The sequence below is a fragment of the Watersipora subatra genome, chromosome 4 (assembly GCF_963576615.1).
Source record: "Watersipora subatra chromosome 4, tzWatSuba1.1, whole genome shotgun sequence".
NCBI classification, from domain to species: Eukaryota; Metazoa; Bryozoa; class Gymnolaemata; order Cheilostomatida; family Watersiporidae; genus Watersipora; species Watersipora subatra.
In genome coordinates this window covers 15821124-15845591 of record NC_088711.1, presented here as the reverse complement: position 1 = coordinate 15845591, position 24468 = coordinate 15821124, and the positions used below count along the sequence as shown (strand labels likewise).

At 37.4% G+C, this 24468-nt stretch overlaps 2 protein-coding genes across 3 annotated transcripts; one reads left to right on the top strand and one right to left on the bottom strand.

Moving 5' to 3' along the window:
- Nucleotides 1-249: 249 nt before the first annotated feature.
- Nucleotides 250-12694, top strand: LOC137393394 (phosphatidylinositol N-acetylglucosaminyltransferase subunit C-like). 2 transcript variants are annotated; one of them, XM_068079930.1, is made up of 4 exons: nucleotides 250-274; nucleotides 10144-10219; nucleotides 11110-11281; nucleotides 11757-12694. In XM_068079930.1, exons 3-4 carry the CDS (start codon nucleotides 11190-11192, stop codon nucleotides 12592-12594), a joined length of 930 nt encoding a protein of 309 aa, XP_067936031.1. In that variant the 5' UTR covers nucleotides 250-274; nucleotides 10144-10219; nucleotides 11110-11189; the 3' UTR covers nucleotides 12595-12694. The 2 variants fall into 2 exon arrangements, with proteins under 2 accessions (XP_067936031.1, XP_067936032.1); XM_068079931.1 differs by having other exon boundaries at nucleotides 252-270.
- On the bottom strand, nucleotides 12621-24358 carry LOC137393393 (ankyrin repeat domain-containing protein 55-like). The gene is made up of 11 exons (XM_068079929.1): nucleotides 24213-24358; nucleotides 23294-23392; nucleotides 22249-22385; nucleotides 19636-19806; nucleotides 16900-17028; nucleotides 16550-16734; nucleotides 14999-15135; nucleotides 13757-13857; nucleotides 13260-13410; nucleotides 13098-13173; nucleotides 12621-12851 (listed from the first exon to the last, which is right to left on the bottom strand). The coding sequence occupies exons 1-11, from the start codon at nucleotides 24241-24243 to the stop codon at nucleotides 12767-12769; spliced, it is 1302 nt and encodes a 433-aa protein (XP_067936030.1). The 5' UTR covers nucleotides 24244-24358; the 3' UTR covers nucleotides 12621-12766.
- Nucleotides 24359-24468: the final 110 nt, after the last annotated feature.

Below are 24468 nucleotides of genomic sequence, written 5' to 3'. Positions count from 1 at the left end.
GCTCATTTCAAGTTTTTGACCAACGAAAAAAATAATGCGTGTTCATAATGTATATTTATGTATTATTTTGTTTGCTTGCTTGCAAAAATAATTTCAAACAGTAAAGTTCAAAATAAATATGCAATAATTAAATTTTATTTACCCAATGTCTTTTCAGATGCGTCGATTTAGGCGTTCTTTCTTGAAAACCTATCGCTAATTTTAGGCGAGCCTGGTATGCTTTGTCCTGTTTCCTGTTTTTGCCCGTTACTCAGTTTCCCGGCTGTATCAGTAGGTACTGCCAAACATTATTGTGACTCCTCTGAGTTAGGTTTACAATCAGTTAATGCGGACGTTATGAATAAACCAATTCCCGATTGTATTTCCAAAATTATCGCCCACGGAGTAAACCAAACAGGCGTTGATTATTTTTTCCAATAATTGCAAACAGTAGGCCTACTTGAATAACTGACAAAGTTGAGACATTTTTAAGAGGACTTCTACGTATACTTTTTTTATCATAAAACAGTTTGCTCATGAGAAAAATATTGGAAGATTATATACAGTGCAATATGTACATTATATCTCAAATTTTGTGTTTTTCGCAGTTTAGAAACTTCTAGTTTTTTTATCAGTTTGTTTCAAAAAATTGGAAAAGCTGTCATGTGTGTTCAGGAAGAAATTATGTTATACACAATTAATCTGAATTCACACCAATATCACTGTTAAATTTGCTTATCATTTTATTTTAACTATGTTCTAATAAAGTCAGTAGTTGATTGACTTCAAGATGTTTATTTAATTGGTAAACTAATTACAGTCGAAACACTAATGTCAGCACGTGCTAGAAAAAACGTCCGTGCTCAATAGCCAAGTGACCACATCACTTCCGGTCAAGTTAAAAACTAAAAACAAAAACACACAACTCCAATATTGGTAACACAACTAAGTATAACTATTTTGTTCAGTCCATTACATCTCCCTTTTCTCTTTGTGATCTATTCTTCTCTCCAGCTCGTCACCATCTAAAATCATAATCCTTATGCCAGATTGGTTTCTTATGAACTCGCATTGGTTTAGCCTCATGTGACTCGCCTGCAGGCATGGCAGGTACAGTTGGAGCCGCTTGCTCAATATTACAGTTCATGGCTGAAGTATCTTCTGGTTCAATATTTGTGAGTAAGTCATTGGGATTGTCACTAGAGTTTGAAGGTGTATCAGTGATACTGTCTCTCACTCCTAACCCTATGATAGATCTAGTAGGTTTGTCTTTCACCTGTGACTCACGCAGATCTTTGCGATTACGTCTTAACTTAAATGCCCCAGCATCAATCTCATAAGACCTTTCACCCAGGATTTTGGCAATCACCCCTGGTCTCCACCTCCCTTGGGCAGCCTTGTAATAGACCTGTTGGCCTGGTTTGAGCACTGTCTTCAGTGGGCCGGCATGCGAGTCATGGTAATGTTTGTTGGAACTTTTTATAGCACCTAACTTTTCTCTTATGTGTTCCAAAGAATAACCAGTAACTTGATATCGGTCTCTACATACCGGGAGACTGTCTCTTATATATCTGCCCTGCAAAAGCTCAGCCGGGGAGGGTAGACTACTGGCTATAGGGGTATTTCGTAGAGTGGTCAAGCCGGTTAGCCAGCTTGATCCATCTTCTATACATTTCTTCATCATACCTTTCACTGTCCCAATGGCCCGCTCCACCTGACCATTCCCCGAAGGGTGGAGTGGTGAACTTGTATTATGTACTATACCAAGCAAAGAACAGAACCGCTTGAACTCTTGCGAAGAAAACTGAGGACCATTGTCCGACACTATTGACTCAGGCTGGCCAAAATCAGAGAACACTTCACGTAAACACTCAATCACCACAGCACTACCAGTACCAGAGCCTAGCTGTTTCACCACAGGCCATTTTGTAAGATAATCGACCATCATGAGATACGATTTCCCTCCTATTGCAAACAAGTCAACTCCTAATGTCTGAAATGGATAAGCAGGAATAGCAAACGGAATCAATGGTTCCTTTCTTTCATTTCTCTCAACAGACATGCATGGTTCACAAGAACGACATTTCTCTTCCAGCCGATGACGAAGGCCAGGCCAAAAAACTGAATTTGAGGCACGTTGGAGAGTCTTAGTCACCCCTTGGTGGGCACAATGTAATGTATCAACAACTTCACTTTGTAAGGACACTGGTACAACTAGTCGTCTACCATAAAATACTACATCATTCACAATACTTAGGCTATGTCGTAAATTGAAATATCGGAGAGCTCTCGATGCACATGATTTCTTATGACTAGGCCATCCCTCCTGAATATATCTCATGACTACCTGAAGCTCTTCATCAGCTAATGTAGCTTTCTGATATTTGGTCATGACATCAGCGCTACGGATGACTACTGAACAAACTGACAACAGAGGATCTGACCCCAGGTCATCCTCTTGGCTCATTTTTGCTGGACAGGATCGTGAGAGGGTATCTGCTAACACCATCTCTGAACCTGGACAGTATTTGAGTGCAATTGGATACGGCAGCAACTCAAGTCTCATAGCTGCAAGTCGAGGAGACAGTTCATTAATCGGTTTGTTCATCAAGCCTAGAAGTGGAAGATGGTCTGTCTCCACCTCAATAGTTTTTTGCCCAAGACAATAATATTTGAAGCGCTTGCAAGCAAAGAGAGATGCTAACAACTCCTTCTCTATTTGACTATAGCGGCTCTGACAATCTGTCAGCGCTTTGGCTGCGAATTCTATAGGGCGGCCGTCTTGAAGAATGACAGCTCCGAGACTACTCTTAGAGCTGTCCGCTGAAAGATAGACAGGTTTTTCAGGATCATATAGCTTAAGAGTTGGGGCTTCTACTATCAGGTTACGAATGGTTTCAAAAGCCTCAGATTGAGCAGGTCCCCAATAGAATTGAACATTTTTCTTCATTACTTCTCGCAGAGGTAGTGTGTGGTCGGCGAGGTTGGGAATAAATTTAGCTAGATATGTCACAAATCCCAGGAACCGCTGAACTGCCTTCTTGTCCTGAGGTTGAACCATATGCTGTATGGCTTCTACTTTTGAGTGGCACGGGGCAATGCCTTTACCCGAAAGCTCATGTCCTAGGTAACCAACTGATTGTTTCGCAAACACCACTTTGGCTGGATTTAGAGTAAGACCAACCTGTTTGAAACGATCCAACACTTTCCTAAGACGAATATCATGTTCTTCACGAGTGGCAGCATGAATTAAAACATCATCAATGTACACCTCAACACCTTGAAGATCTTCAACTGCATCAGCCATCCTCTGATGAAAAATCTCAGGGGCATTACATATGCCCATTGGTAATCGTTTATAACGAAACTTACCATACGGTGTGAGGAAGCTAGTAAGCATGCTTGACGTCTCTGTCAAGGGAATTTGGTGGAAAGATTGATTTGCATCGAGGGTGGTGAAATACTTAGAGCCAGACACTTTGGAAAATATCTCAGTAGTGGTAGGTATTGCACACTGAGCACGAATAAGATTTTGGTTCAAATTGTGGGGGTCTAGGCACAAGCGGACATCACCGTTGGGTTTGTTAACTATTACTAGAGGAGACATCCACTGTGAGGGGTTTGTGTCTCTTACTATCACACCAAGCTTAACCAACTTATCCAGCTCCCGCTTCAGGGGTTTCCTCAATTTATGCGGTACTAACCTGGATGGTACAGTTTTTGGCTCAGCAGTAGATTTGAGCTCTAACTCTACTGGCTTTCCAAACCTACCAAGTCCTGAAAAAACTATATCATACTCAGCTATAAGTTGCGACAGCTCTGCTGGCATCTCAAGACTATTTGATGTAACCTGATTTACTTTGCTGCCTTTTACTCTGATCAATTGTAACTCATCAATTGCAGGGGCCCCAATCAGAGTTTCATTATCATCATCTGTTACATAAAATTTTACCACGCTTTCTTTCCCACTTGGATCTACCACGGGTAGCTTTACCCTTCCTATGACAGATATATGGCTCCCACCATACCCTGTCAGTTTAGCCTTAGTACGAGTCACACGAGTACATCCAATGCTAAGGAAAGTAGGCTTAGACATAGTACTAACAGCTGCAGCTGTATCTATTCTTGCATTAATAGTTTTACCTTGTATAGTAATTGGAATGACATACCTATCATTTAGACAAGTGGTGTTGCTGACTGCCTGAACATGGAAATAATCATCATCTCCAGAATTAGAGGCCTGGTCATGTTCAAGAGAAATGCTACACTGGTTATAGCCTCTATCCGATTTAGCATGACCTGATTCACATACTCTTTCAAAATGACCCATCCTGCGGCAGTTTTTGCAACGCTTACCATAGGCAGGGCAACGACCACGCACATGACTGCTCCCACAATATCGACAACTATCAATCATTTGACCAGACTTTCGACCACTTGTCCTAGTTTCTACTGATTTTGATTGATGCTGATACTTAGCTGGTGGTGATGTCTTTGGCCTAGTGCTGCGTACTGCCATCACCATGTGGTCGTCCTGCTCCGCTTTCTGATTGGCTAATATTATCTCCTTTGTTCTTAGTTGCTGCTGTATCTGTTGGAGTGTGATATTTGCATTCAGTTGCAATTCACGACTCAGGTCTTTGTCTCTCATGCCTGCTAAAATGCGAGTCCGTATCATATCATCTCTGTGATTTTGGTCCCAGCCAGTGCATTTTGCTGCCATTTCATGTAGGCTACGAATAAACTGATCATTTGACTCCTCTGGAGCTTGCATACGAGAGCCAAAAAGCACTGCATAATGCAGATGATTATCTCTAGGATTGAAATATGTATCAAAAGCTTCCACAGTTCGATCAAATAGGGTTTCATCGGCATCCTCCGCAGGTATATTGTTGTCTTCATCTGCTTCCTGTGGAGGTCGAACTTGTAGGTGTGGAATGATAGACTCAGCCTCCTCACCCATACAATATATTAGCATGTCAACTTGTTGCTGTGCAGGCTTTTCTGATAAACCTGAAGCACTACGATATCGTAAGAACCTGCGCTTGTACTCAGGCCAGGCCTTTTGTGTATTTGAAAAATCTAGTCCCTTCGGTATTTCAAGTCCACCTGGCATCTTGTAGTCTGGAAGTAATTTGTCTGGAGATTGTTTGAATGCAAATCTCAACACTTCAATCGATCACTGTGCACCGGCAGCTTCCAATAGTAGCGATAGGAACCAAATTAACTACAGGATTGTCCAATAGTATATTATACAATCTAATGTCATTGACATTAGATCCTGCCTACGACGCCATAATAAAGTCAGTAGTTGATTGACTTCAAGATGTTTATTTAATTGGTAAACTAATTACAGTCGAAACACTAATGTCAGCACGTGCTAGAAAAAACGTCCGTGCTCAATAGCCAAGTGACCACATCACTTCCGGTCAAGTTAAAAACTAAAAACAAAAACACACAACTCCAATATTGGTAACACAACTAAGTATAACTATTTTGTTCAGTCCATTACATGTTCTATTTGTGCACGCTTGCTTAGCTTGTGGGAACTAAACTGATTATTAGATTCAGGTACTGGTTCAGGTATTAGTATTTGTTCACCTACTGGTTCAGGTGCCAATGAAGACTTTGAGCTATTATTACCTTAGCTAGTTATTTACCAGTAAAAGATCCTTCTTATTTAATTAGTCAAACAATTAAAATACGCTACTAACACAATTCTAAAACAATAAGGCTCAGAGCGAAAGTAACATTAAAAATGGTAATCAGCATGTAATTAGTAAGATTGTAGCTCTGTCATGAAACTAATGGGTGTTAAATTTTTTTAGGTGCAATCTTTAAACTCTCCTGCTTTTTTCGCTAAAAAATTTGATTATCTTTTACCAAAGATATAAAACCAATGAAAAAAAGAAAATGATATAAAAGTAGGGGTTTTATATCATTGCTTTTACTCAACAAGACAACCTAATTTTAGTAAAATATCAACTGACACATTGTGTACCTTTTGCAAAATTTAATAAATTTTTGTTTTCTAAGTCCTCTGCACAGTCATCAATTATAGAAAAAAACAGTATTTAATAACCAGAGTAAGCTTTATAAAGTGAACATTTTATTTAGTTCCTTCAAAACACAAACCTCTAATGTATTTATGTTATCATGGCTGTTTAGGACAATAGAAGGTTTGAGCAATCATTCGGTTAGTTTTAGATCGGTTTTATAATCAGAAATTTAGTAACAATTCACTGATTACAGGTAGTTCTCACTTCACGACAAATTTTGCGGACATGAGAACATCCGTCATTAAACGAACCACGCTCCTTCAAACCTAAGTTGCAAAATAAAGAGCAATCTACGCTGTATTGTACTTATTTACCTTTTCTCTTTGTCTACTGGCTTCTTTACTTATAAGTGTAAAATTTTAACAAGTACAATAAGTTTTAACTTTTTTCATCTAGCTTTCGTTTGTGCATGAGCATGTGAACAAACATTAGGCTACCATAGAGTACATTGTGGTAGATGTTATATATTTTACCTTTTCTTTGTGTACTTTGGCATCTCAGTTTTGTATGTACTATGGGTGTTTTTTATAATGTTTCAGTTGTGGCAGATATTAGCCGAACACTTAGTACCGTATGTGCCCAAATGGCAGATATTAGCCTAATACCTAATACTGTACGTGCCTAAAAATAATGGCTAGCATACATAATGTGTATACAATCATGGTTAATTTAATGGTTTTCAAGAAATATATTGCTGTATTAATTTCATTTAGCTTAAGTGTATTTTTGACAATTTTTACAGATTTTTAACGCGCCATCATGACTCTGAGTCATTGTTAAATAAGCCTGTTGATAAGTTAAAACTAGCTGTATTATTCTTTAGGTCAACTTCCTTGTCTTTAGTTCAATAACTGTTTTTGTATTATATATTCTAGATTTATGCCGCATTTGTGACATAATATTTTCACACATGCTTTGAAGATCAGGAGCATTGTTGTTGTGTAGTTTTCTTTTGGAGTCAGCTCACTCAAGGAACTGTTACAAAAGGCTACCTGATTCTTTAAAAAGGAAAAACGAAAATCCAAAATTTCAATTCCATGTGATGTTTCTAGTATTTAATTTTTAATGCATGCTTATTACAGGGTTGACACAATATGTTTATGATATTTGCGAGTATTTATTAACCTAGAGGAGTTTAGTAAAACCGAGTAAGGCAAAGCGAAAAAAGTATGAATACTCACTGTTGCAATAAAAAAGATTGCGCTAAATTTAATACCATGACCAAACTCAAGCGAAGCGATTGTTTGGGAGATTTATGATAAATGCATATGTGCACACAACTCATGAAAATTATTCATCAATGGTCGTCGCAAACCCTTGTATCGAAATCTCGTCAACAAGTTTAACCATTTTTCAATGGAGTCGTTTAAGTATAATAACGATACAAAACACATATAAACCTATTTAAATATGTTACCAAGTCTTTATTATTTGTAGAAAATTTCCTAAACCTCACCCATCTGATCGGATTATACATAAATAGACAGATTAATTCGGCCTAAAATCGTTATTAAAACTTGACAAGCCTTATTTTTATCAAAATTAAGACTGGCAAATGAAACGCCGAGCAACAGAGAATACAACCATTAAGTCGTGCGCATTTCACGAAAAAAAATGTGCACATTTCACCAGTCTATGGCATTGTCCAATTACCGAAGGTTTATGTAATTAACATAGAAGTACTGAAAAGTAATTGTTTCTTTTTTGCTGATATCAAAGTAACTGACATTTCGGACACTTATGAGTACTTTGGTATTCCAACTGATGTTCAAAGCAGTGAAAGTAAAGGAAATGACGAAGATATTTTTCTGACGATTCTTATGAGATTATTACAATATTTAATTATAAGAATAATTATTCGATTTTATAAGATTTAATTATAAGAATAAGCATTCGAATTCACAAGATCGAAGTATACAGTGACCAGTGTTGGGCAATATGTTACTGTTATTATATTTTCTAAATAGTTTTGTTAAATAGATTTTCTAAAAATCTATATAAATATCGCAACTTCTTGATATTGTTAGCTATGACATTTTGAAATGGAAACAAAATTGTGCATTGGTTTTTTGTTATTACTGTATTACTATATTAATAATATTGGTTATTCTAATAATATCAGTGCATTTTACTTCTAATATTGCATTTCTCCCATTGCGGGGGAGAGATAAAAACATATAATCTTTTCCTTTCATTATTGCTGTTTGTTGTGCATAATAACACCCAGTACATTACAGCTACCACTGCAGTTCTCCTATTGCACTGCAGTGCCATTTGACTGCTAATATTGCATTTCTCAACCATCAGTACCCTTTCTTTTTTCCAATATCACTGGTCGTGGGCTGTATGACAGGGGAATTTCTAGTATATTAAAAATTTGTTGATTCATAAAACAATTTTATAACTTGACTTCTAGTAATAATGCACAATTGTTATAAGACGTATAGCATAAAATGGATAAACACTGTGAAGCATTAGTTCTTAAATTACAGGTAAATATTTAAACAACGTGCAATATTAAACTAACTCAATGAAAAGTGTTCTGCCAGAAAGACAAAAACAATTGTATTTGCATTTATGTTGATTATGCATATACAAACAGTATTCTATAGTCTCTCATAAATGTATGTTGATTATGCATATACAAACAGTATTCTATAGTTTCTCATAAATGTATGTTGGACTTATCACTCAGGCGATACCAAAATTGCTAAAAACCCAATTTAGTTGGCATGCGATTTAAAACGCTGTAAAGCTCAAGTATCATAACTTGAAAATATTATGAAATTGTTTAGCGTCACCAAAATATTTATACCAGCTGTTAGAATTCTTTGAGCCGCGCAAGAGGTGGAATTTATATTTTTCATCTGTAATGGCCTGATTTCCTTAAGTATTCAGGATACAGCTGATTAGCAAGCAAGGTGCCCAGTCATGTATCTTTAACAATCACTCATTTTTTGCACCAATAAGTTGTGTCTGATTCAAAATGTTGGCAAACATCAAAAATAGGTAATGTAAATTCTGGTGTCTGAGCCGGCCTGGCATATTAGTCGAGGTCTAAAGTTTGGTTTGAAAATGCTGGGTTTGACGTGTACTTGTCGTATAAGTCGACCTCGTCTGGTTCAAATTGATTATCACTACTAGTTCAGTCGGTATGATAGGTGGGCGATGTGTAGCTAAAGTAATGGCATTCAAAAAAGCCATCAGCAAAATCGCCCATGTTTTTGTGCCATAGGCAACATGTACAACAATTAACAAAAGCATGAAAGACCACAGTTCTAGTGAAGATCATAAGGCACGAAAAATAATACTTCATCGTACTGGCCCGCCTCGCTAATAGAATGAAGCTGCCGCCTTTGATAATGTGAATTTTTATCAAAAAATCATTGTCGCAGGACAAATTTCTGTCAGGAATCGTGGTTCATGTATAATAAAAAGGGCGGATGGGCAATGGTGGATGAGTCAAATGGATTACTAAAGCGAGTGTTTGTAGGCAGATATTACAAAAAAGCTCAATTTAGAAAAAAACATATTATTTCAAAAGAGTTCTAGCGATGACAATTTGAATGGTGAAGAATGGGACTTTGCGTTTGGTATATCTCATGTTGAGTAGGATTACTACTACTTCATAAAGAAATCCTTATATATCATATCATGTAATTTTGATTTGCTATGGTTTTGTGAAGTTGAATTTCACTAGAATTTGTATTATGAAAAACATGACCACCGTGTATGTCGAGTATGGCTTAAGCTTGAAATGTGGTGTCAAATTTTCGGCTTATACGCCGAAATTTACGATACATGTTCATTTATACAAATCAACAAAAATTATTTCATGGTCTTTTTACCGCTTTCGTTTAGTTTTTCCTATATTTTTTCCAATATTGTTCTCAGATTTTTCTGCAGTTTTAGAAAAAAGTGCTTTGCCTTACGAAATGCCAACCCTGATTTTTTAGTAATTGTACCGCATCTTTCATTGATCAACATGCCTGTCGTGACAAGAGGTAGAGCTTACAATGAACTTGTTTTAGTTTATTCTTAGCACAAACACTTAGTTAAGGATTTAATTGTCAGGGTATGTTTGAACTTACGCATTTATTTGAAGATTGATGGTGTCACTGTGTAGAGATGTTGGATAGATTGAGAAGGCTGTCACCTCTCGCCAAGGTTAACATTGGGTGGTAGGTACAAAGTTACAGTAGTACTATCTACTGAATAAATGCAGTGGGATGAAAAATTGATACGGATAAAAAATTGGCATTTGATTTATTGAAACTTATCTCTGACGCTGCCAGAATCAGTTTCCATGCTTTGAATTGGTTCAAAGTTGCCTGCTGCCGACAAATTAGCGCTCTACCGTTTCAATGTTTTGGAGTTACACTTTCCAAGGTTCTCGATGGATAACTCAAAACAAAACTTCTGAAATTAGACTGGCTTTTTGGTCACGGCCACTTTTCAATTCATGTGTAGTCAACTAGTTACACTAAAAAGTAATTATTTCATCATCCTCGTACTAGCATCCCATCATTGGCATCTAAATGTTAATTTAAAGGCAAAAAGTCAAGCAGAAACAGTAATGGGTCAGCGTAATAGAGATCCGCTTGGTTGTGCGCTGAAATTATTTACCCCTATTGGGGAGAGAGTAGCCGAATATTATCGATTTGGATTCATCAGCGGTGTGCATTTCTATTTTTTGACGTACTCTCACAGCGAATGCCTTGACACAAATAATAGCGCAGCCAAATGGCATCGAACGCATTCAAATTTTACCATTTTTAGGATTGGAAGTGGAGGATTAGAAGTGGAAGCAACTTTAAACCCGTTTGAAGCATGGAAACGGAGCGATTATTTGCCAATAAATAGAATAGGATTTTAACAACAAGTTTTGATGATTCTATTTGACACACAATAAACGTTACACTTGCCTGCTGCAAAGTTTAAATACGATTGTTGGTACAGGCAGTAACAACCATGAGTCTATGCCAGCATAATATAACTTTTTATTTCTACATTGTTTCATCAAATGAACCAACTGTTACATGTACATGTATAGTGTAAACTGTTCCCACAGGTTTTTTGCAATAACTACTGGAATTGCAACATTTGGATTAGCACGATCACAGGTCAACGGTGTTCGTAGAAAGGAATTGAATGTTAGACTGGAAGAGAAAAGACGGCAGCGAGCTGAACAAGCATCCAAGTCCAACTCGACATAAAATGTTTGAGGAATACACTAGTGTAATGTATGTTGGAAACGTTTCTTTCATAACATGTGTAATTTTGCAGATTTTTTTCCTGTGTCTGCTGCTAAAGTCGCTTTCTGCTCTTCTTCAAAACAAGAAACTTTTCAACAGTGTTTCAACTCTCAATGCCTTCAACTGAACACTAATTAATAATAGCACAAGGTTGTCGCCATTGGAAATCCTGTGGGGTCGAGTTATGCTAAGCTTTAGATTAATCTCCTCTTGACTAAGAGAAGACAACTAATTATAATTATTAATTTTTGACAATCATCTCTCAATTCCTTCAACTGATAGTGCAGCATGATCACCATTAGAGATCTTGTGGAGGTCGAGTTATGCTAAACTTTAGATTAATCTTCTCTTGATGAGGAGAAGACAACTTATCTTTTGATTATTAATCTTTTACTACATGTACTGTTGAAAAGATAAAAACTAATTTTTTTTGTAATTATTTATTAAGCATGTTTTATTATAGAGGTGAGCATCAGGGCAGGTCTCGCCAGCTATGGCGCAAGGTGCTTTATGAAGATCAAGGCGTACCAGACAACTATGTCGACAGCTCATTTCTAAGAGAGATGCAGAAGAACCTATTTGTTAGGAGTTATAACTACTGGTCTGTGGTGCTCAGCACTGGCTGTATCACCCAGCAAATAAACACTGTCATAATATTTGTCATGTGTTTTATATATCTACAAGAGAAGCTTCTTACTAGCTACCTTCTCAACTCCATCTCAGCAGTTCTCCTGCTCTTAGGTTATGCATTTACAGTCTTGACTAATTGTTCAGCCTGCGATATTAAAGCTTTGATCATATTCTGCACGGCAGCCTTTGTCTTATCACCGGTACTAATGTCACTCACCGAAACAATTTCTACGGATACTATATATGCAATGACAGCCATCATGTTGCTTGCCCATCTCATCTCCTACGACTATGAACTGCACGCTTCTACCGATGGTGTCATCTCATTCAATGCTGGCATCTTCGCTACTGTGTGTTTAGCTTCGCGTCTTCCTAATTTACTACTAGGGTATTCATTAATCATTCTGTCAGCATTTGTGTTTGGCATGCTGCCGAATATGCGCCGAGAGTTACGCTCTCATTTTTTTCCATACTTGGACATAATTATGACTGTGGTCCATTTTGTATGTGCGTTAGCTTTAGTTTGTTCTAAAAGTTTTACAGTGGCCATCTTGTTGTTCTGTGGATTTTTCTTTATTATGTTTATATGCCCGCATCTGCTTGTGCGTCTTCAACCACTCAAGAATAACCTGCATGGCCCATGGGATGAGGCAGTTGTGGTAGAGTCATAAAGTTCTGATTTGAAAATGTTTGTATTTATAAAGAATACATTGTCTTATCAAAAATATTCACAATAACAAGAAGTAATGAATAAATCTCTTAGCTTGCACCTCCAAACGTGATATAAATTTACAATATAAGATTAATGTTCTTGTCCACGAATTTCTAAGCCAGAAGTATGAGTTAGTGTTGGCTTTCTTCTGTTGTCTCTGAATATAGTCTTTTAGTTGGTGAGAACTTCATTGCTTTGTTTACCGGGCGTTCATCTCTGTAACAACGCAAAAATTTGTTTAATCATGTATCTTTCGAATTTAGAAAATCAACATCTTATAATGAATTGAAAGGAGAGGTGTCTGTTTCAAAATCAGAAATTCAGTAGCATATTATGAGTTGCACCAGGAGTTCAGTGTCAGAAATTCAGCGGTTTATTATAATGAATTAAACAAAGATGTTTCTTTCAGAATCAAAATTCGGCGGCATATTATATTGAATCGAATTCAGAGTACTAGCTTACTTGCATCTATTGGTTGATTCGCCTTCAGATCTTAATTCAATGGGTTTTGCATTGCTTTTGGGTTTGTCAGGAGAATCTGCAAAAGAGTTCTCTACCTTGTTAGTCTGTGGTATTAAGATCCTGATAGACAGACAATTTGTTCAGTTTTATTAACCAGCTCACCATTTGTATCTTCAGTCGACTGCGTTAGTCCAGTTATACCTCTTATGGGCGGCAGCTTGACATTGGCTGAGGAGATGCTTGTACTGCTGCTACTCACTGTTTGACTAGTACCAGTGATGTCACAGCTTCCTTCTTCTCTGCTCTGCACCTTCTACTTAACCGAGTTAACAAAGAATTAGTGACTTCACTAAATCATTCACTCATTCTTTTCAGAAATTATGGTAAATTTGCAGCCAAATTATTTCCTTTGGCCTCTTCTCTAAAGGTGAAAAACTGTTGCAACACGCAATCATCCCCTGTGACATTCTATCACTTCTTTGCAGCGATTAGGCAGATAATGCAATAGTTGTAAGGAGCTATGGTTTAGACACAGTTGCTTTTCAGAGCTTTATTAATGCTTAACTGATCGGTGAAACCTGTTGATCAATCAGGGATAAGATATTATTATGGTTCCTTAATCTTATAACATTGCCCTAATACGCTATTGTTATACATACAATTTGTCTGTGAGTCTGAGCCGTCTCTTCAACAGCCTTGAGTTCTTCTCTTTTTGCAATACGTAATTGTTTCATGGTTGATGTGAGAATACTAACGCATTCTAAAAATAGCATATATCATGATTGTACGAGTAGTTTTGAGCTAATCATCTTAACTTGAGACCGAAGTTGGGCCCTTCTTAGACAAGCATAAATTACTTGTTACTTGACAACAATCAAAACAGATGTATGGCAAAGAAGTGAAAGCGGATAAGTGCAACTGTGCAACTTCAAAAAGATTTTTTGAATGTACCGCTGACATTAATGAGCAGGTGGAGAACTGGAATAGCCACTGAAGAGCAGTGTTTATCAAAGGCAGTTCTACCATACAAAGATGAATATTGCAGCAGCAGCACACATAAAGGCATTCCAAATACTTGAGGTGGCATATTTTAAAACAACTTGATAATTGTGACACTAATGAGCAAGTGTGCCAGCATGACAGCTCAGTCATATTTAGCAGCTGTGTGGACGTTTGATTTGTGTGTACATGAGCTTGTCATTAGGAAACAACAAAACGTTTTTAATTACTTACAAAACACTTTAGTAAAAGGCAAGTAGTTTGTTATGTTAAGTTTTGAAACACATTGAAAGTAGTATTATGTATATACATGTAGCTCCTTTGTATATCCTTCCAGGTTTATGTAATACTGATTTATAAATAGGACAGAGTAATTTTAAGTTTTAATGGTAACTATTCCGTGACTGCTTGAGAATGTCATCAGTTATTATTAAACACAACAGGTTATGCTGTTATTGGAACATGGAAAGCTAGAACAGTGCCTGGCTTTAAAAAGAAACTTTCCCTGTGATTATTGTCTTATCATTTTAACCATAAACTGGGACTATAGATACATTACGATAGTAATTAAGCTGTGCAAATACCTGATATTTTTTTTAATTTTACATATTACTGGTGTTCGAATGTTAGTTAAAACAAGACTGGTTGACATTTCTTCTTGGAGTGCTCATTAGGTTTTTAGCCAAAATAGTTTTTTCTTGTATCTAAACATAAATAATTAAAAATTAAAGATGAAGTTTAAAATGATCCAATGGATCGATTTATTTATTAGTCGATTATTTTTAGTCGATTATTTATTCATCGACTTTAAAAAAACGTTTTAAGGCTCAACTGGATAGAGTAGACAACTCTAAATAGATTATTTGCACCGTGTAGCTCTCAAAGCCTAGCTGTCTACTTGCCTGCGTAACCACTTCGTTTGGCGTAGTAAAGTGCATTCTTTGTGTCAACATCATGAATGTTGGGGTCAGCACCGAGCTTCAATAAAAGTTCTACACACGCGTCTCTCCCCATGGCGGCAGCCCAGTGTAAAGGTTGTCTACAGCAGATCAAATGTCTGATATCATACAACATTCTTGAATTTGTTACTCGCAATGTCTTGCAGCCTCCTCAATCATATCGCTTAATCTCTATTCAGCTGGTCACTAGGTGTTTAGTTTAGGCCTTGTGGAATGTATTTAGAGTTAATTGTTTTGCTTGATTGGCTTGCGAACCTAGAGGCTCTAAGGCTTTAGCTTTATTCATGCACATCAAGCTACAGGTGACTTGTGCACAAACTTTGATAGTGATAAATCTCCATTTGCACTCAGCTTTCCACAGCATGATAATTAGTGTGTGATGCAACAAATTGATTGGTAGTGTAGTTTGCAATGCAACTGCGCCGGTCTATAGAGACATGTAGGAGGTCCTTTGAGATTAAACTACGATCAATATAATGATGACATAAAATGAAAAGCATTATTAGTACAAACAACGCTGCTGTATTTCACACGACATTTTGTGGCGACACACTGGCTAGTGGGAGGCTTTCAAAGTCTGTATACTACGTATTTACATAATACAGAGTCAGAGACATGCTAGAGTGGGGGAGTGGGGTTGGGAGGATTGAGGTGGGGTCGGGCGGGGAGAGTTAGGGGGTTGGGCTGGTTAGAGTGGGATGGGCTGGCTAAAGTGACGGTTGGGCGGGGAGGGTGAGTGTAGAGTTGGCTAGGGTTGGGCAAGGTTAGGCTGGTTAGAGTGAGGGTTGGGCTGGGTAAAGTGGGTCGGGCGAGTTGGATGGCGTTGAGCGAGTAGGGTGGGGTTGGGCGAGTTAGGTGGGGTTGGGCTAGGTAAGGTTAGGCTGATTAAAGAGAGGGTTGGGCTGGGTAGGGTAAAGGCTGGGCTGGGTGGGGTTGGGCTGGCTAGAGTTGGGCTGGCTAGGGTAAAGCAAGCTTACTCAGTTGTTACAAGAACCACAAGTAATAAATAGTTCTACTGTCTGTCTTGCACTGCTGTAGGAAAGTAGCTCTTATTGTCTATACAAGGCCTGATTTCAATTGGCAGCAACTTACAGATAAACGAAAGATTTTCTACATTCCCAAATTTCAATAAAGTATCCATAGCTCGATATGTTAAGTTGGAGACCGTAACTGAAGAAGGTGTCAGCAGGTATCAGCAAGTTTTTTAAAAAAATTGCGCGAACCTTTAATGTTTTGCAAAAAGCTCATACTGTATGTAAAGTTGACTTATATGATAGGATTTTCATGTATAGCCAAGATGTGTCATAGAGCTATTTTGAGTGTAACCTACTTAACTCTATGTACATTATAAAGGTGCCATAGAACTATTTTGAGTATAGCCTACTTATCTCTATGCACTCTGTAAAGGTGTCATAAAAGTATTTTTTGCTTTACCCCACCTATTTTCATATAGATCTTAGACGTATCATAAAGGTATTCCCTGAGGCAGCATACCTATCTTGGAGGTCAAGCAGATGGATATTGCAACTCCTAATCTTGCTTAAACACTCCATGACCTTGTAGTGACCTGCTGCCGCTGCGTAGTGAATGGCGCCCTTTCCGCTTCTATCTTTCATGTTGACTAGATTTGTACCTCTTGCTTCTCGCAGTAGGATTTCCACACAGCTGTAGTGACCTTTCTAAATATTTTAAACAAAAGCAAGTCCTTTTATGAAAATTGGTTGATATCATGACACACACACATTTCCTAAAGTACACCCAACCCCATGCACTTGAGAGAGAGACAGAGTTGTCTCACAAATGACAGTTGGAGTCAAGAGGCAAGAACAGCGCTGAGGGCTCACCTGGCTCGCCCAATGTAAGGCAGTTTTACCATCGCAATCAGTTGCTAACATGTTGGCTTTCTTGGATACTAAGAGCTGGACATGCTCTGGTCTGTCATGGTATGCAGCCCAGTGTAGTGCCAACATACACTATAAAAGAAAGCATCATGTGTCTAGCTGAGAATTCAATGCAGTTAAAAAGAACGCCTCACAAAATCCTGACACCCTGACTCATTTCGGAGAGTAGACATGTTTATTCATGGTCAGAGTAGTTTATGATTTAAAGTTTCATTTTTATTTTGTTTAAATGATTGTTTTTAATTGCACGATAAACAAAAATGATGCTGCAAGTTTGTGTTTTATGCAATGAGTTTACGATTACCTTTGTACGCAAATTCCATACTGGCTTGCTATGCATTTAGCGAAGGTGTTGACAAACACCAATAGAAGTCAAAACCTGAAAAGCAACATATTCTTCTGCTCGAGTCAAGACTAATTTTAAAGATTTTCCATTATCGTGTAGAAGTGATGTACCAGTGTAATTAAAAACAAAACTAATTGTATCTATAAGTAACTACGGTCAGTAAATGACAGCAAAAGACACGCTGTGTTTGCGAGAAATATGAAAACTAGCTCAGAACTAAAAAATTAGTTCCATATTTTCACTCTGTAAATTAACACGAACCTTTCAAAATGGAAATCAAACTATAACTAAGAATGAATTTTCATGTTTCTGTATTCATAAAATAAATTTAAATTCTATTTCAGTTTTTCTGTCTGTGTCAATTGTGAACGAGCATTTTTATAATGCTATTTTTGATTATTCATATCTCGAAGTTTTGCTGTCACCATCTCATCAATCTACTCAATGAATATTACACAAAACCCGACGACAGCTGCCGTAAATGGTGGCAACATTCTCTTTTCCTCCTGCACTTCAGTAGGAAAGTGAAAGTAGCTTTTATTGTCAATAATGTTTCTCTTAGCATGTTTATATCACGCGGACATTAGTAGTCTGCATGTAGAGATCGGCGCATTTGGCAAATACCCAGACATTTATAATTGATATGTACTGCTAGGAAGGCAGCCCAGCCGATTTGAGATGATGACTACCCAATAAAGACAAGAGATCAATTAGTTCTCTCTATGCCTGTTTAGCGCTTTGCACTCGCCCCACACAAACTTGTGCAATGGCCTTATCAGCAATCAATGCAAATCTTTGGCGACATGCGTTGAGGACATGAACATTTAAATGTCTTCCAGGTTACTGTCGAAGGTAAGACAAGGAGTGTGGAAACTTTGCGTAACATTTTCTAATTATTCGCGTGTAATTGAAATAGTGATTATCTTCTTTTCATCGACTGTTGAAATTCTCTCAAGCAACCATTTCCTTAACAAGTTACAGCTGATTTCCTTTGGAAACCCTCCAAACGCTAATCATGAAATAGTGCTGCTTCCAGATCTGTCACTCAACAGAAAGCTATCACGCTGCTCGTATTCAGTACAGCTCTTCAACAACTACGAAATAACATTCAGTTTTTTGTTCAGAGTGAAATCAATCATTGACATGGCAAACAAGTAAGGTTGGAGAACTATCAACTAGCCAGCAAAAAGTGTTTTTACAACAGTTCTTCAAACCTTCATTGCTAATAAGCCCCCAAGTCACTCAAGTTTATAAAAATTTGCAATGCAAGTGAGTCATCACCTGCAGTACTTTTCTACAATAAGCAAGTGGAGATAATGTTCAAAAGGTCGAAATATCGTTGATGGATATAATTTGTTGAATGATCATGATGACAATTGAAGTTTAAAATAGATACAATATGTAGGATAGCCATGAGAAAGTCAGAATTTAGAAATATGATATAAATGCTCAGATGGCAACAAAAACATGATATTATTTGGGAATGGCACAAGCCAATCAGGATGAATTTCAAAGAATAAAACACTTCTGATATTAATTTTATGTAGCATCTGAAAAACCCTCCATTGGGCTGACTTAAGACTGTTTTTACATAAAAGAAGATCACAACGGAGATAAACTTTTTCTCTATGAAGATAGTTATGAGAAAACACAAACACTCAACATTGCTGATAGGGTAACCACGGTGAGTTTGTAATAAAGATTGGAAGAGATCGATCAGAACTGCAGCCTTTGGAAAAAATGATTGACCAGCTTCCTCGGTGTGAAATTAGAAGTTTGTGGAATGTTAGCCGATTTCCTTGACAACCAGCCTTGACTATAAGGGTGGCCTTAGTAATAGTTTAAAGATAAATCCTTTTAGGAAATTGTATACATCAATAAAAAATTTGAACCATCGATAGTGTTTGAATGTCTTTATGTTTATCATTTACTAAAGTGTCACTTCAAACCAATGGGTAATCATAAATTTAAATATTTCTAAAAAGGTTTTTGGTTGTAAGAACTATAACTATAGAGCCTACAACTTTCAATAGCCTCAGGTTCCATACTGTTTTGAGGTTACAGCGTAATGTGACCCCAAGTTAGATTAGAATAATATCTATAGAGCTATAGCTAAAACTAGTCATATTTCATCCTCAATTAAACAAGACTATCGGTCAAAGCTTCAAAACTTTTGGTATTAACATCTATGATAGCGTAGGTTTCCTTAATTCGTAGTATTGGTTCCTGTGTTATACGCTTTTACTCTCTTACTTTTGTCTGTTTTAGTGGTCTGATTAAAACATTACTTTGTTTATTGTAGTTTTTAAGCCAACAAACACGAACCAACTAACTTCGCAATCAGGAAAGTTGAGCTCACTAGGAGTCATGTTCTGTACAAGCAGCGCGAGGCATCGTATCTTCGAATCATATGTGGCTGCGTGTAGGGGTAGACGATTCTTGTTATCCGCGATCATCTGGTCAGCTCCATTGGAGATGAGGTAAAGCGTTCCCTCATACCAGCCCTACAATAGCAGATTCATGTAAAATATCTCAGTGGCACGCCAACACCAATTAAAACCTGCACTGGTTAATCACAGGTCATCTCACTTTCCTTTTCCACCAAATGACCTTTCAACTCATTCTCAATAATAATAATAATTAACCAAAAATCTATATGGTAATTGAATACCGGCATAACTTAGGGTCTTATGGCGTTGCGAGTGTCGCCATGGTGTACTTACCGTCGTGGCGTGGCCACAGGCAGTCCCCATAAATCGTACTGTTCAAGTAAAAACATTTTGTCACACCTGCGGTGCCAGCCTTGTGCTAAACATAATATATTAATTTGCACTTATCCAGGCTAGTAAATGTTTTGTTTACTATAATCTTACCATTTAATGATTCATATGACTCTGTTATTGTTTCAGCTTACAAACCGGATGACTTACTCTGTTAATTAGTAAAAGAATATAAATTATTCATCTTAAGTGGATAGTAATGTTTTATTAATGCAAAGACAAGATGACAAAATAACTGCATAATTAAAAGATTACATCAATTAAATCTATCTGTGTCTCGCTTACAGACAGAATGGTTCACGCAACGGTCTTACCTAACAGTATGGATAAACACTCAGTGCGAATCTCTTAATTATTTATATACCATAAAAAGTAAAATAATCCTTGATATTATTTCATGTGTCGCAATCTGTTAGGTGGCCATTAATGGAATGTTTGCACCAAGACACCCCTTTCATAATTTATCAGAGTATCAAGATGAAATGTTTCTACTCTCTTGTTATCTCCTGGCAGATTGGAAATATGCCCGCTTTAGATAGTCATGCCAATTTTATTTTAGAACAAAAAAAATGGATACAGATGATTAATGGTTCTTTGCAATACTTATACTAAAATATTTGCATAAAACTTTCTGCTATGACGGCACATGGTAGGAGAAAAAGTGTAGGTCACAATATAGATCCTACGGTGTTGTTTGACTGGCGGCTCCGAGAAAGGGTGAGCTAAAGATAGCCTTGATAGCAAGGATTGTCATCACTCATTACTGTAATATATGTCTCCGAACACTATTGCCACGCATTAGTTATAGTAACAAATGATTTTTCTCGGAAGTACATGAGTTGAGTAAGTGTGCACTTGTGCTATGTAAAAAATACTGTATTTGTAAGAAGGTTATTAGTGGATGGAGGACAGTTCGGCATTACGATAAGCAAGAGTGGTGTAACTCTGCTAAACCTGCTGAAACTGTGCCGGATCAGTGGAGACAGATCAGTGGAGACAGATCAATGTTCCAACAGCCTGCAAAGGTCCTTTGAATTGAAACTGTTCAATAAATTTTTGATGTCTTTCTGATTTTATCTATTACCAAATTGAACAAAAAAAACTAATTTTGAAGAACTCGAAAACGGCAAACTTGTTTTTTATCTACAGTGCACATCAGAAAAATATTTTGTATCTGCCTTAGGCTAGTTCACGCTGTATCGCGGTATGTAGGTGTTGTCCTTCTGGCCATTGTTCGTCGACTAAGCGTGCCTTAAGCCATTGACATTGCTGAGGCAAGACGGATATGTCGAGAACATTCCAACTGCCCAAGTTTTTAGATATTTCGACGAGCATTTATGACAGTCAATGCAATGTACACCATTTCAGCAATGGTGATTAGCTGTTAGGATTGTTTGATCTATAGTTTCCTTCATGATAGTTGCTGCGGGACTAGCATTTCATCGTTTCAGCTACCTACTGCATCGTGTAGTGAGAACAGTATGTCACGGATTGCTCACCGATACATCGCGGAAGGGTTTGTGATAGTGTGCACAATGTTGTTACAGACGATTACCGATATATCTGGGGATTACATACCGCGATATAGTGTGAACCAGCCTTCAAAGCTCACAATGTGGCTGACCCAATGCCACACAAGCATGACCCACACAATAACCTGAGACACCGACTCATCTGGAAATTAGTCACTATGTTTCCATGACTTGCATCATGCGCGTCATGTAGATTTGGAGTTGTGTGATAGTTGCTTTACCTTGCAAATTAAGTGTTTCTATGGATATTCGCATGACGCGGATTGACTCTGGCGCCTTGTTGAAATAAGATAAGGAATTGTACGCCATAAGTTAATAATTAGCGGCGCAGTTAGTGTCGCATCATCCAGTAAAACTGGATCAAGAAAGAACGACAGAAGTATTGAAATTTTCAAAAATTGAATAACTGGTGCGGTATTTTAATGCGCATCATTCGCAAGTACTGTGCTTGATGGATTTGATAAAGTTTGGTGCAGCACAAAACTTTCTTAGCTTGCGGATTTATGCCGTTTCCATGACGTGGTTACGTTGCAGATTAGCTCAAAGTTGTGACTCATGTACGTCATGAAAACATAGTGATTGACAGATGCTGCCAGTTGTTTCTGACAGCCACAAGCATGTCAAAATGGCTCACCTGATAGCAGGCGATTGCTAGAGGGGTTCGTCCCTCTGAATCTTGTTGGTTTATCGAATGTCCAGATTCGCACAACTCTTTTACAGTTGACAGTTTGCCGTGAACCACCGCGTGCATGAGAGTTCCGGAATCAAAGTCTGCAGCAACAAAGAGGAAATTGGAAGTACATCAGAAACTTTTCTAAGTTGGATCTTTGGCAAATAGCCAGATTAGCTAATAAGGAAAGCCGTAATAAATACTGATAAAAGTAACTAAATGGAATACCTTTCATCATTTCCTTCCTAAAGTCGGAGTGAAGAAATTATCTGTATCAGAATCGGGATACATTTACTAGTGCCTCGGTGCAAGCAATGACTTTTCTGACACAGTGACTGCTGATGTCTTGGGAAAAGAATTCTAAGCGACTAAACTCATCGGATGAATTGGTACTTTTAAGCTCAATGTCCTATATTTATTACGTAAGATATTGGTTTTCATCAAAAAATCTATAATGTTATAGATAGTCATTGGCAGTAATTATAACCTACTAGAGTGTCCGAGTTCATAAAGGTCAATGCGACACTCTCAGAGCTATTGATTCCAGATTGTATCAAAGCTATTAGCCAAGAGGCATTGACATCCCCTGAGAGCCTCTTGGCAATGGACAATATCGCATTTGCACATCTTATCTGCCCTTTCCATTTGCATAGATGTAAAATCAGTTTCAACAACATGATAATATCTTTAGCAATTCATACCAGAATATTTCGTAGCTAGAGATTGTTGAAGTACACTTTCATTTTGAGATTATACTAAAACTAAAAGACATGTTCTGATGTGAAACGGTGGCGCTATGTTCTCCTCCATCTATATATTCTATAATTCTCTGGCTAAACCAATAAAAATCCCTTTTTCTTTACAAACTGTAGCTGGTCAGAAGAATGCTAAGCTGGATTCTGATGAATCTGTTCCCGAACTGCATTAATACTCAATCAGAAACGTATTCTCAGAAGAGTGGGTGTTAAGTAGAGGGGATACTGAGAATACGCATGTTGTCTCTACTTACTGTAGCTAGATGTAGGCATTACAGCTGTACCATTGCTCATATTTGTGTTCATCTCAGCTCCTTTCATTGCGCCAGTTTGAGCATCTGGTGTAGGTTGTTCTAAAAAGACATATATAAGTGTACCCATTTCGATCAGATGGTTTCAAAGTTTGAACTAGTCAGTTCCTCTTAGTGCTGTTGTGGCAAGTGTCGACTGGGATCGCTGACCATAAGGCATAGTTAATCTAAATAGCTAATCCATTGTGCAAAAGCCTTGACTCATAAATGTGAGGTTTTCATTTTTTTAAAGATTATCGATGAATTCAGAAGTGTGTGAACCCTTATATCTGGTATAATATCACATAAGACCTGATCTAGTGCTGCTGAATAAAACTAAGGTATAGATGATATATATATATATATATATGAGCGTGAGTCAGAGTATATACTACGAATAAACTCTAAGATATAGATGACATTTATGAGTGTGAGTCAGAGTATATACTACGAATAAACTCTAAGATATAGATGATATATATGAGTGTGAGTCAGAGTATATACTACGAATAAACTAAGATATAGATGATATATATGAGTGTGAGTCAAAGTATATACTACGAATAAACTCTAAGATATAGATGATATATATGAGTGTGAGTCAGAGTATATACTACAAATAAACTCTAAGATATATATGATATATATGAGTGTGAGTCAGAGTGTATACTACAAATAAACTCTAAGATATATATGATACATATGAGTGTGAGTCAGAGTATATACTACGAATAAACTCTAAGATATAGATGATATATATGAGTGTGAGTCAGAGTATATACTACGAATAAACTCTAAGATATAGATGATATATATGAGTGTGAGTCAGAGTATATACTACAAATAAACTCTGCGAGTTGATGTTAGTAGACAGACACCTTACCTTCCAGGGAAGGAGGCGCCTGGGATGGCATACTTTAGCCATGCAACAATCGTAAACCCTCAGACTAGAACATATTTTGATTTTTGCTACTACATTCAAATCACGTTGTAAAAGCCTAGTTATGATCAGCACTGCTGCCTCTCCATGCCGCGTATCTCGGGCGTATAACACAAAAGACACAAAACTATTGTGTGACATTTAAAGGCGCAGAGGCGCTGCAAGCGCGATGTATTCAAGCTTGTGTTGTTTAGCAACA

Bases quoted from the DNA above. Each gene is read 5' to 3' on its own strand.
- LOC137393394 (XM_068079930.1), top strand. From the start codon at position 11,190: ATGTTAGACTGGAAGAGAAAAGACGGCAGCGAGCTGAACAAGCATCCA. The intron at 11,282-11,756 runs GTATGTTGGAAA...GTTTTATTATAG, and splicing joins GAGGAATACACTAGTGTAAT to AGGTGAGCATCAGGGCAGGT.
- LOC137393393 (XM_068079929.1), bottom strand. From the start codon at position 24,243: ATGCCATCCCAGGCGCCTCCTTCCCTGGAAG. The intron at 16,735-16,899 runs GTGAGCCCTCAG...TAAAATATTTAG, and splicing joins CCTTACATTGGGCGAGCCAG to AAAGGTCACTACAGCTGTGT. The intron at 13,858-14,998 runs GCAAGTAGACAG...TGCTATTTTTAG, and splicing joins CAAACGAAGTGGTTACGCAG to AATGCGTTAGTATTCTCACA.